Genomic DNA, 12,217 nt, shown 5'->3' with positions numbered 1-12,217 from the left:
TCCCTGCCTCATTTTGCTTTTTATTAGCTGTGTGGATTACAACTAAAAGTAGTGCCATATACTGATCTGAAATAAGTCTCTACTAATATATATTAAAATCTCTGATGCTATTAAGTGATACTGTTAGCTCATTGAATGGGGTTGTTAAATATTAATAAAGAGAGACATATTTTAAACATTTATGAAACATTTTTATAGCCATATATTACAGTCAATTTTGGCACATTAATAACTTAGTTTCCATTAAAGAATCCTAATAGTATAGTGCTTCTCCTTGCCTCTTCCCATACTGATTCTTATATATTTTTGAAAACTTGACTTTAAAAAGTAATCTTTCCTTATCCAACACTGCAATATCAAATGTCATTGTAATATTAAGATTCCCTAGGAGAGACTAGTAAGTTCTTTCAAAGTATTGGGATTTATAGAGCCATTGTTCAGGATTTATGCTGTCTTTCACCTGTTTTGACTCTGCTTATGGGAAAAGTCTTTCTCTATGGGCAGTTCTTATGTTATATGATAATATATTGTTAGGAGAGAGAGATACCTGTAGAAAGTTATATAACTGGTTTATATGAATTCAACATTCTATCAAGTAAAATCTAAAACAATGGGGTTCTTTTAATGCTGGTAAAGATTGAAGGCATTGAGATGATAACAATTGCCAGTTCCCTGCCAGTTAGAATACATCATGAATAGTTAATTTAAAAAATTAAGATGGTTAATTTTGAATATCTTAGATTAAGTGAATCTATTCAATTTTTCATAATGTGTAACTGATTGTGGCTAGGAGAAAAATGTAACTTTTTTCACAAAATTCTCCTCGTATACTGTTTTTTGTCTTGTTTTTTAAATTCACCACATTTCTGTAACCCTCTATTAAATACTTGAGGAAGAGTTATGGCACAAATGAATGAATCAATGTGTTTGATTACCATTGATATTAATAGTTTATAATAATATCCAGCATTGTTTCAGATCAGATAATTTTGTTGTGGAGAGCTTCCCTGCGCATTGTCAGATGTTTAGCAGCCTCCTTGCCTTCTCACCCTAGATCCCAGTGGTATTCCCATTCCTAGTCATGATCAAAATCAAAATGTCTCCAGACGATGTCAAAAAGTCCCTTGGGAGACAGAATTGCCCCAGCTTGAGAACCATTCGCTGTTTTATACTGTCAGGATTGCAAGCGGTAGGCTGGAAATATGGGCTGAGTGTTTGTGAAGACGGACATTGGAGTTAGGAGAAAGATAGGGGGAGAGACTTTGTCCTCATGGGATGATTCAACCTTCCTCTGAGCCGTCCTCTACATATCATTTAAGAGACTCCAAAGTTATTTCCTCTGACTTCTGCTGCCTGCATGAGTTTCCCAGGGCCCTGTAACAAGTTACCACACACCTGGCAGCTTAGAACACCAGAACTTAATTCTCTCACTGTTCTGGAGCCTGTAAGTCCTAAATTGGAGAAGACAATGGCACCCCACTCCAGTACTCTTGCCTGGAAAATCCCATGGATGGAGGAGCCTGGTGGGCTGCAGTCCATGGGGTCGCTAAGAGTTGGACATGACTGAGCGACTTCACTTTGACGCATTGGAGAAGGAAATGGCAACCCACTCCAGGGTTCTTGCCTGGAGAATCCCAGGGACGGCGGAGCCTGGTGGGCTGCCGTCTATGGGGTCTCACAGAGTCGGACATGACTGAAGCAACTTAGCAGCAGCAAGTCCTAAATTAATATGCTGTGCTACTTCTGAAGGCCTTGGGGAGAATCTGTTCTTTTCCCTGTCCAGCTTCAGGTGACTCCAGCATCTTTTGGCTTGTGACTGTTTCATTCTAATCTCTGCCTCTGTCCTCATGTGGTCCTCTCCTCTTCTCCATGTCTTCTCTTCTTTTGTCTCTTATAAGGACACCTGTTGTTGGATTTAAGGCCTGCTTGGATTGTCTCATCTCAAGATGCTTAATTTAGTTACATTTGCAAAGCCCTTTTCTCCATGTAAGGCTTCATTTATAGGTTCTATGGCAGATATAGATATCCAGGTGAACCATCAATCAAACTACTGTACTGCCTTAATCTAATATTTAGCAAGGCACTTGGATTCTATTTTTGGAGATTATAGCTTTAGGTATTTAGCTACATTTGTATACCTTAGGCCTGTCCTCACTAGGAAAGTGTTCATAACCACATGTGTTTTGGAAAAATTTTCAACTATCAGTGAATTTATTTTTGAGCATTCATAGCAAAAAAATTTTTGAGAGCTTCCAGAATGCTGTGACAGGTGCAAATACTTGGATTAATGCTAACCATGGGTGAATGAGAAATTATTGATACAGAGTCAGTACAGTTTCATTCCCAGGTCCCTCAGTACTAAGCCGTTAATCTGCTATGTCACCAGGCAAACCACCCCCTTCTCCAAGCTTCCCCATTTCCGCAGCTGTAAAATGGTGCAATTGGGCTAAGTGTTCTATAAGGCCTTTTTCAAATCTGTAGCCCTTTAACTACAGAGATTTTAAGAGTTACTTATGAGCAATTAAATTAAAAGTTATTTTTGAAAACCCGTATGTAAAGGGCTATTCTTCACCCTTACTTAATCTAAAATTGTTGTTGTTCAGTCATTAAGTCATGTCCGACTCTTTGGGACCCCATGGACTGCAGGACGCCAGGCTTCCCTGTCCTTCACCGTCTCCCAGAGTTTGCTCAAATTCATGTGTGTTGATGCCATCCAACCATCCCATACTCTGTCACCCCCTTCTCTTCCTGCCCTCAGTCTTTCCCAGCATCAGGGTCATTTCCAGTGAGTCAGCTCTAATATCAGGTATCCTCAAAGACAGAAAGTAGTTGTATTTCCCAGTCTGATTGGCCCTACCTAAAATGGGCCTCCAGTGAGCCTGGATGAATTTCTGTCATTGCACCCAGAGTCAGGTACACTTGCGAATTTACATATTGGTCTCTTACAATAAGCTTCTGGAGGGCAAGGCTTATATCTCATTATGTTACCATAGTGGGTGCTCAAGGACTATTTCTTGCACGAGAAGGTGATATGCTGCTCCTGTGTGGTGATTTAACAGCATGCTGGTTCTAGCATGATTTATCAGTATGCCAGTTCCCTATTTTTTTCTTGTCTGGTTGCTAAGTTGTACAGCAACCCCTTTTCTGCACAGATTCTTCTTGCCTTTATTTTGTTTATCTTTCTCTTCTTGCACCTCACTAAGTATAGACCTTTTTGAAATTACTCCCATTCTTCTGGTAGCATTAACTTCTGTTTATCCAGAGAATTTTTTTTTTTTAACTTTCCTGTTTTCCTAACTGTGTTTTCCTGTTGTGGCTGTTACCTAACAACCACATAGGCCCCAAAGGATATGATTTATTTTATGGGCTCCCAGATACCATGGTGCACCTGACAAGCGGGTCTGTTAAGTCGCCTGTGTCAAGCATGGTGAGAGGGGAGAGATGTGTACCTGAGCACTGCTAAGGAGGAGGAGAGGGCAAAGGGTATGGGCAGCCCTGTGTGGAGCAGGTAGTGAAAGTTTTAAACAAACTGCAGCATCCTATGAAACTCAGTGCTGTAATTTAATAGGCTGCTTTACCAGTGTAGCTGGACGGGAATTAGCTCTGCAAATAGAGTCAGTTCTGTGTTTTTTCAACTCTCATTTTGGGCCATATCTGCAGAATCTCCATCCCACCCAGTCCCTCCTTAGGGGAGGAGGTAGACACAGGGAGCTAAAGCAGTGGTGCACGTCTATGGATTTGACTGCATGTGTGAATGTGGGCCCAGGGGATGGGCTGAGGGTGCCTGGTGATGGGGGAGAGGCACCTGAGACTTCCTTTAATACCACCTGAGTGTTACAGTTACTTTCACCCCCTGCTTCAGATTCTCTGCTGTATTTCCTATACTGTATTAATCAGTGTTACCAACTGATCAGATCCTGACTCAGAGTGTCTAAACAAGATAAAAAGCAGAAGTACAAGTGAGTTTACTAGAAAATCTGTTCAATATGAAGAAATGGAAAGTTTAAGTGATGCTTATAGGAGAAGTTTTAGAGGAGTATATCTCCTAGTGATCAATTTTAATTTTCTGATAAGCCAAGTTTCCAAAATACACTATAAATGTATGGATTTAGGGGAGGCATTTGATACACCAGTTTTTATATTTGTATAACACAATGAAAAAAGATTGGCTGGGAATTTATAATGGATTAGATGTAATGGATACTGAGGTGTATCCTAAGAGCGATGAATGGGTTTATGCCAGCCTGCATGCAGCTCTCTAAACATGTACCATAAGACTGCGTGCACAGCCCTGCCCTAGTTATTCCTTTTTTGTGTAATAGGAAAGTGACACAGATGACATGTTAGGTAAATTCACACATTCTAATTGGCAAAATTCCTCAGCCTGGAATTCCCCATCTATAAAATATGATTGCTAGTATCTCTTGTAACTAGTTTAATGTGAGAATTAAATAAGATAACAAATGTAAAAGAATTTTGGAATTTATAAACAAAGCCCCTTCAAAAATGTGTTTTCATTTGATTATTTGTTTTTCTGTGTAGTTTTTTTTTTTTTTAAGTTAGTGAAACGTTACTGTGTCTGTAATTGAGACAGCCTAGATTGATGAAGGAAAATTTATAGTAAGATAAGGAGATAATCTCCATCGTAAAGGAGATTAGTTTCTTTTTTTTAATTGAAAGATTCTTTAAATTCTACAATCCTTTACATTTTAAAAAAGTTTCACATAATCCAATAATGACCCTTTTCCCCTCCAGCTCCCTGTATCGCTCCTCCCTGCTTCCCTCTCCCCACTGGTAACCACTAGTTTGTTCTCTGTATCTGTGAATCTGCATTGCTTTTGTTTTATTTGTTAGTTTGTTGTATTTTTTAGATTCCACATATGAGTAATACCATACAGTATTTGTCTTTCTCTTTCTGACTTATAAGAAAGATTCTTTTGATAAAAGATTCATATTGCTAACATAATATCTTTTCACTAAAGCCATGCTTAACATTGTAACCCTCTTCCACTGAGCAATCCCTATTTCCCTTCCTTGCAGAATTTTTTTTTACCATAGCACTGCCACCATCTGACATGTTAAATATTTTGCTTATTTAGTTTAGTATAAATAAGTCTTCTACCTGAAAGGGGCCTGCCCGTGTAGATATCCATAACTCTGTTGAATGAATGAAGAATGAATGAATGTATCCTGTGCTCACCAACATCTGGTTTTGCTCTTTAGGCATGATGATTCCAAATGATGTGCAGGGTCCTGGCTTGCTTGTTGAACTTCCTGTTGTGGCTCAGAGAAGGGAGCAAGAAGACTTGCCTCTATATCAACTCTCCAGGACTCAAGCTGTTTCCAAAGTTTCAGCATACGCAGGAATGTTGTCTTCTAGATATACCACTGATGCATGGTATGATATTATTCCTCTGCATTTTTACATTTTAAAGTAGCTTTCTTTTGGCTTCTATTAAAAACAACAACAGGTCGTGTTTATGGTGGAACATTTGTAAAGTGCAGAAAAATATTTTGAATAAAGCCCACCATATTAAATGATTACTGTGAGAATTTCCCACGCTTAAAATTATACCATATATATAATTTTGTATTCTCTCAGTTGTGTGCAAATTCAGTTCAGTCGCTCAGTTGTGTCAGACTCTTTGCGACCCCATGAATCGCAGCACGCCAGGCCTCCCTGTCCATCACCAACTCCCGGAGTTCACTGAGACTCACATCCATCAAGTCAGTGATACCATCCAGCCATCTCATCCTCTGTTGTCCCCTTCTCCTCCTGCCCCCAATCCCTCCCAGCATCAGAGTCTTTTCCAATGAGTCAACTCTTCGCATGAGGTGGCCAAAGGACTGGAGTTTCAGCTTTAGCATCATTCCTTCCAAAGAAATCCCAGGGCTGATCTCCTTCAGAATGGACTGGTTGGATCTCCTTGCAGATAATGGAGGTTAATTAAGAATTTAACAACTCAAGCAAGAAATACACAAGGGCAAATTGAGGAAGGCTTGGACTTAAGAGTTGGAGGGGCTACAGGGATTGTTGGCTGATAACATATGGGAAGTGAGAAGGAAAAGGAGATGACCTGTGTTTCTGAATGGAGCAACTAGATGACTAGCAGGACCATTAATTCTTTGGCATAAGATTATAGGAGCATGAACAGTTTGAAAGGAAAATGATGAGTTCAGTTTGGGACATGTTGGGGGTTCAAGTATCCATAGAACGATGAAGTGAGATGGAGTTAATTAAATACATGTCTACAAGGATTAGTGTTGAGGTCTATCCTGATGTGGATACTTGGGGAACAAGATCAAGTGAAGGTGAAACTCCTGGATTTGAATAGTCATCCAGGGGAGGCTCAAGTGATAATAGAACAGGGCCAACATTGGCATCCTGCAGAGCAGCAAGATTAAGGGCATGAATGGAGGAAGAAAACAGTGAAGTGGAGGGAACAAAAGGTAGAAGGAAACTGATGAGCTGGAGGTTGATATAGAAACCAAGGAAAGAGAGCATTTGAACAAAAGCATCATTACAGACTATTGTTACATACTACAGAGAGAGGTCATGGTAGATAAAATGGAAGTTTTCTTGGGACTTGATCACGTGGATGCCCTTGGTAAGCTAAGAACAGTTTCATTAGAGTGGAAATCAGAGTAGTGGGTTGAGAATTGAACAGAAGTCAGAAACTGGATAAAGTAAGAGTAGACTAGTGTTTTGAGAAACCTGATCATGAAAAGAGGCAGAAAGAATGCATGTTACCTAGACAACTGGAGGGCATTGTAGGACTGGGGCAAGGGGATGTATATATGTATACACATACACAGAGACTGTAAATGTGAAAGATCCAGAACACACACACACACACACACACAGATTGTAAGTGAAAGATCCAGAAAAGGAATATGTAGATGCTAGAAAGTGGGTGATTAAATATAGTCCCTGGAGAGGGTGGAGGGAGAGGAGGACATGGCACCTAGAGAGATTAACCTTTCATATCTGGTAGGAGGAAGCTCGTATTCTCCATGGACTCAGGTGCCAAGAGTGAAAGGAAAGCACAAATACAGGTATTGTTAGTTCCTTGAGGACTGGAACCTGAAAAAGTTTTTAGCCTATGGCCTTGGGTTTTTTTGGTTTTTTGTCATTTAGAAGAAAGTTTATTTACTCAAAATGATGGGGTGCTAGTCAAGTGGACCATAGAAGGAGAGGTGTCATAACAGAGCTTAGCTTTTGAAACAAGAGTAGGAGGGCAAAGACCTAGTGGTGAGGAGGAATTAGGGAAATACTGATTCCCTTTTCCCAGCTTCCCAGGGAGTGAGAGAATGAACATCGCCCTCTCAAGTGTGGTATCTGTGGCTGAGAAGCAGAGCCGCTGACGAGCAGAGGAGGCTGAGAGAACACTGAGGAAGTTAGGTTGTGGGCGGTTTCTTTACAATTTAAGCAGATTTTGTGGAGTGTGATGGGTAGTTTGGCTGAGTGGGCCTTGACAGTGGGGTATGGGAACAGAAGCACAGCTGAAAGAAAAACCAGGGCAGTGTAGCACTGTGAGTATAGGATGGCAGAAGCAAATCAAAGAGTTGGAGGGATTGCAAAATATACCAGGGATGAGAAATAGGGTAGGATTAAGTGGCCTTAATGCTGTTATTTACCTATTTATATTTGAATATAGTTCACCTACAGTGCTGTGTTAGTTTCAGGTGCACAGCACAGTGAATCATTATGCATATACATGTATCATGCTAAGTGAGGCGAGTCAGACAAACACAAATATCATATGATAGCACTTACATGTGAAATCTAAAAGAATTATATAAATGATAAAATGATATAAGTGAACTTATTTACAGAACAGAAACAGACTCACAGATCTCGAAATCAAACTAATGGTTACCAAAGGGGAAGTGTGGCGGGGGGGAGTGATACATTGGGAGACTGGGATTAATGTACATGCATACTACTATCTATAGAACACATAACTATGGGGACCTACTGAATAGCACAGGGAACTCCACTGAATGTTCTATGATAACTTACATGGGAAAAGAATCTTAATGCTTTTATTTAAATTTTAGTCCAAGAAAGATTTTGTCTTGTTATATGAAGTGTCTCAGACTTAACGTCACTTCTCTGTTCAGTGATCTGTGACCTTTGCCTAGAGTTTTAGATAGAAACAATAAAAAGTTGTCTGGCCTTCTGCATAGCTTATGTTTGACTGGAAAAGAAAGACTGGTAAGCCCAACTAGTTGGAGAAATTGGTGACTTTTTACTCAACAGATCTGGACCAGTGTGTACAGGGGAGGAGCTGACAGGCCCAGGGTCCTAGTGCAAGGGATCTAACCAGTTCCCAAGGGAAGAGAGTGTTAAACAATCATGAGTTTGTTTCTTGAGGAGAGATGCCTAGCAGTGGAAGTACTAGAAGAGTTAGGAATATGTTTCAACTTTTTTTATGTGGTCAAATTACTTTTCAGAGACATTTCCGTTTTTTAAATTTCTCTTGTGCTGAGTGTTAATAATGGACTCTGGCCAAAGAATTCAGAATTGAAGCTGCTTTTCATGTTATAGAATTGTAAGTGTAAATTGGAAGAGATTTAAACAAATTTCCAAACCCACCCCTCCTTCCTTGTGCCGAAGATGGAGCATTCCATCAGTTGTATCTTACTCAGTTCTCCCAGTTTCAGGGAGAAGAGGTCCACTTTACTCCTAATGTGAGCACTTTGACAAGCTGATTTCTTGTATTGGCACAGGCATTTAAGGGCTTCAGCCTAACCTTTGTCTTGGGAGATCAGTCTTGCATTTGAATGTTTTTTTTTTTGGCTCGCTGTCATAGATCCAGTGTATATATTTCAGTCTCAGCAGGTCCAGAAGTGTTCCTGTAAATCATACTACCCCTTTTAATCTTTCAGGGTATGACCCATGGAGTTAGGTCTGTAGATGAATATTTATTGCTACTCAGAAGACTTCCTGAGTAATGCACAGATTCCTTTCAGAATATTGTTTTTCAGATCATCAGGGTGTCAGCTAGTGCTAAATGCTACTTAACAGTTTCTTTGCATTAATTTTTGCATAGGACTCAGCAGAGCTATTTTGTTAGTATTCACTGTGCTCTTGCATAAGCTAACTTCTCTTCGCCTCCAGGACTAATATTAAGAGGTCAGATGCACACTGAAAGTGAAGATCTCTAGGAAGGAAGAATGGTGGGTAGACTGAGTGTGGAAACTCTGAAAGGAATCTAAGTGATCTTGTTCTGAGTATTCTTCTTCATAAAGTTCCTTGAGATGATGTTTTCAGAATTCACCTGGCTTCAGTCTTTTTCTAATTCAACTCTGTCATCACTTGCTGCCTAAAGACATGAGTGTGCCCATTAGTGGGGGACATGACCTTCTAAAACTAATAGGAGATGTGCGGTATAGTACTGTGCTGCTGCTGCTGCTAAGTCGCTTCAGTCATGTCTGACTCTGTGTGACCCCATAGACGGCAGCCCACCAGGTTCCTCCGTCCATGAGGATTCTCCAGGCAAGAACCCTGGAGTGGGTAGCCATTCCCTTCTCCAGGGTATTTTCCTGACCCAGGAATCAAATTGAGGTCTCCTGCATTGCAGGAAGATTCTTTACCAGCTGAGCTACCAGGGAAGCCCTGTGTGTATAATAGGATGCAAATGAAAGAAATACTTTCAGATATTGGATACTTTGTTATGACTAGTAGGAAGTGAAATAGGAGACTGAGTGTCATAGCTGGGGAAAGGATTAAAAGAGTTAATGTTATATTTTAAGTCCCCAACACTGCTTGGCATTTAGTGCCTTTTAAGTAAATGGTGAGTTTCTGATAGGTTTACCTTTGAGTTCCACTGCCAAAAATTATGTGTAGATTAAGAATATTGGTAGAGGACTAAGGGTAAAGGGGAGAATAAATACGTGGACGTGAGAGAGGACTACTCTGGAATGTTTGACTTGGAAGGATAAAAGGGAAGTTTCCAAGGAGTTTATAATGTTGCAGCTGTGGTCCACACTGAAGGTGAAGATGAATGTGAGAAATTAGGACAAGAGACACACAGGAGTATTACACTAATGCCTTTGGAAATATAATTAGATATTTCATTGCTAATGCAGGCTGTATAGAAGGTCAAAAAAGGGAAAGACCTAAGGAAGTGACTTACCCTTTATGAGTTGAACGTTTGTTTCTTAACAAAAGTCTTAAATGCAATTTTATGAAACAATTTTCTTAATTTTGATAAATGCATAACGGTGGCTCAGATGGTAAAGAAACTGCCTATAATGCAAGAGACTTGGGTTGGATTCCTGGGTCAGGAAGATCCCCTGGAGAAGAGAATGACAACCCACTCCAGTATTCTTGCCTGGAGAATTCCATGGATAGAGGAGCTTGGTGGGCTATAGTCCCTGGGATCGTAGAGTCGGATGCAACTGAGCAACTTTTATACACACACACACACACACACACACACACACACACATACATTCATGTTATCAGTACTCCAATCAAGATATTAAATGGTTCCATCCACCCAGAAAGTTCTCTGCTTCTGACTTCTAATACTGTAAATTATTTTTTCCATTCTAGAACTCATGTAAATCATACAATAGGTACTTTTTTGTTATCTGGCTTTTTTACTGAGTACCATGTCTGTGTCATTTTAAACTTTCATGTATAGTAATGACTAATTCTTTATGTATACTGGTATCAGGTAATAATTTGCTTATAACTTCAAGGTCATAGTGTTATATTTGTGTAATTAACCCTACTAGTTTGGAAAACATCAGTGCCTGTTCTGCCTGGCTCCAGAAGCTCGTATTCCCTCTACTGTGCACAGAAAATTGCCATATAGAGTCTATATTTTAAAAGGAAAAAGAAATCTCGAGATAACTTAGCCACAATTGTATCTCTTCCTGCTTACATCATTTTGGGGTGCTGAGTTTGTTTGACCCTTATATGGCTTAGTATACAGAATTTTTATGTGAAAAAAAGATATATTAAAAAGGAAAGGTCACCTTGGCTATCTGGATTCATCTGATTTTGGTATGACGTAGAAAATTTTAATCTCAAAGACATTGTGTCTTATGATGAAGTTTTACTATTAATATTCACTTGTTCATTAATGGGGCACTTTATCTTTCCTCCCAAATCTGTAAAGAATGATAACTTTGGGCATTTGTTATAAAGGACTGAAATAAAAAGCATTATTTCTATTAGATGGTTAATTCGTTTAGGGAAAAAGTGGTTATAAAACTCTGATTAAATGTAAAAGGCAAAAGTTCAATTATTTTAAGATTTGAGATTCTAACTGATTGAGCTATTGACCACGTTTAATCAAAGTGTAAATTATAAAATTAGAGTTTAGAATTCTCTTGTGAAAGATTCAAGTACATTTGGGCAAATTTGCATCTTAATATGTGCAGTAAAAGTATTTTACTTTCTCCATTAAATTTTCATTTGAGTTAAAAGGTATATGCATTCATCAGTGTAAAGTGACTGCATTATTTTGGATGGTTGCTCATCTCCTGTGACTTACTTTCTAAAACTAATCACACTATGGTTTTGAAAGTTTTATCTCTCTTTAGGTATGAAATAGTGTGTAGAATATGTTCATCAATTTCCTGAAAAATAATAATATACTTTGAAAAAGTCTATCTAATGGAATAATCCTTTTGTTACAGATTTTCTTAAAGAAAACTAAAACTTTCCATATTTTAGATAACATTTTTCTCCCTTCATTTAATATTATATGTGAAAGTCAGCAGTTTAGGATATTTTTTATTTTTTTAAAAAGAAAAGCATATAGCCCATACCAATGTGAAAACTTGACTTTCATTCTATCGTAGGTAATTTTAAATTTAAGAATTTAATTCTTGGCATTGAAACATGTATAATATCATGTATGAACCGAGTCGCCAGTCCAGGTTTGATGCACAATACTGGATGCTTGGGGCTGGTGCACTGGGACGACCCAGAGGGAGGGTATGGGGAGGAAGGAGGGAGGAGGGTTCAGGATGGGGAACACAGGTATACCTGTGGCGGATTCATTTCGAAATTTGGCAAAACTAATACAATATTGTAAAGTTTAAAAATAAAATAAAATAAAATAAAGAAATTAGGATTATACTTCATAATTTTATAATTTTGTTTTCCCACTGAGAAAATTGTTATTAACATGTTTCCAAATCAATAAAGATATTGGCCTGGCTATTTTGAATAATTCAAAAAAAAAGAATTTAA

At 38.8% G+C, this 12,217-nt stretch overlaps 1 protein-coding gene across 5 annotated transcripts in view; it reads left to right on the top strand.

The window, feature by feature from the left end:
• The window catches only part of PATJ (PATJ crumbs cell polarity complex component), a 381,060-nt gene that overhangs the window by 123,448 nt on the left and 245,395 nt on the right, over positions 1-12,217 (top strand). For all 5 annotated transcript variants that reach the window (XM_024989559.2, XM_024989560.2, XM_024989558.2 and 2 more), the window contains 1 exon segment: positions 5,224-5,398. In XM_024989559.2, coding sequence (XP_024845327.1) covers positions 5,224-5,398 — 175 coding nt within the window.

The sequence above is a fragment of the Bos taurus genome, chromosome 3, assembly GCF_002263795.3.
Source record: "Bos taurus isolate L1 Dominette 01449 registration number 42190680 breed Hereford chromosome 3, ARS-UCD2.0, whole genome shotgun sequence".
Taxonomy (NCBI): Eukaryota; Metazoa; Chordata; class Mammalia; order Artiodactyla; family Bovidae; genus Bos; species Bos taurus.
The sequence above is the reverse complement of the archived record's forward strand: the minus strand, read 5'-3'. Positions and strand labels throughout refer to the sequence as shown.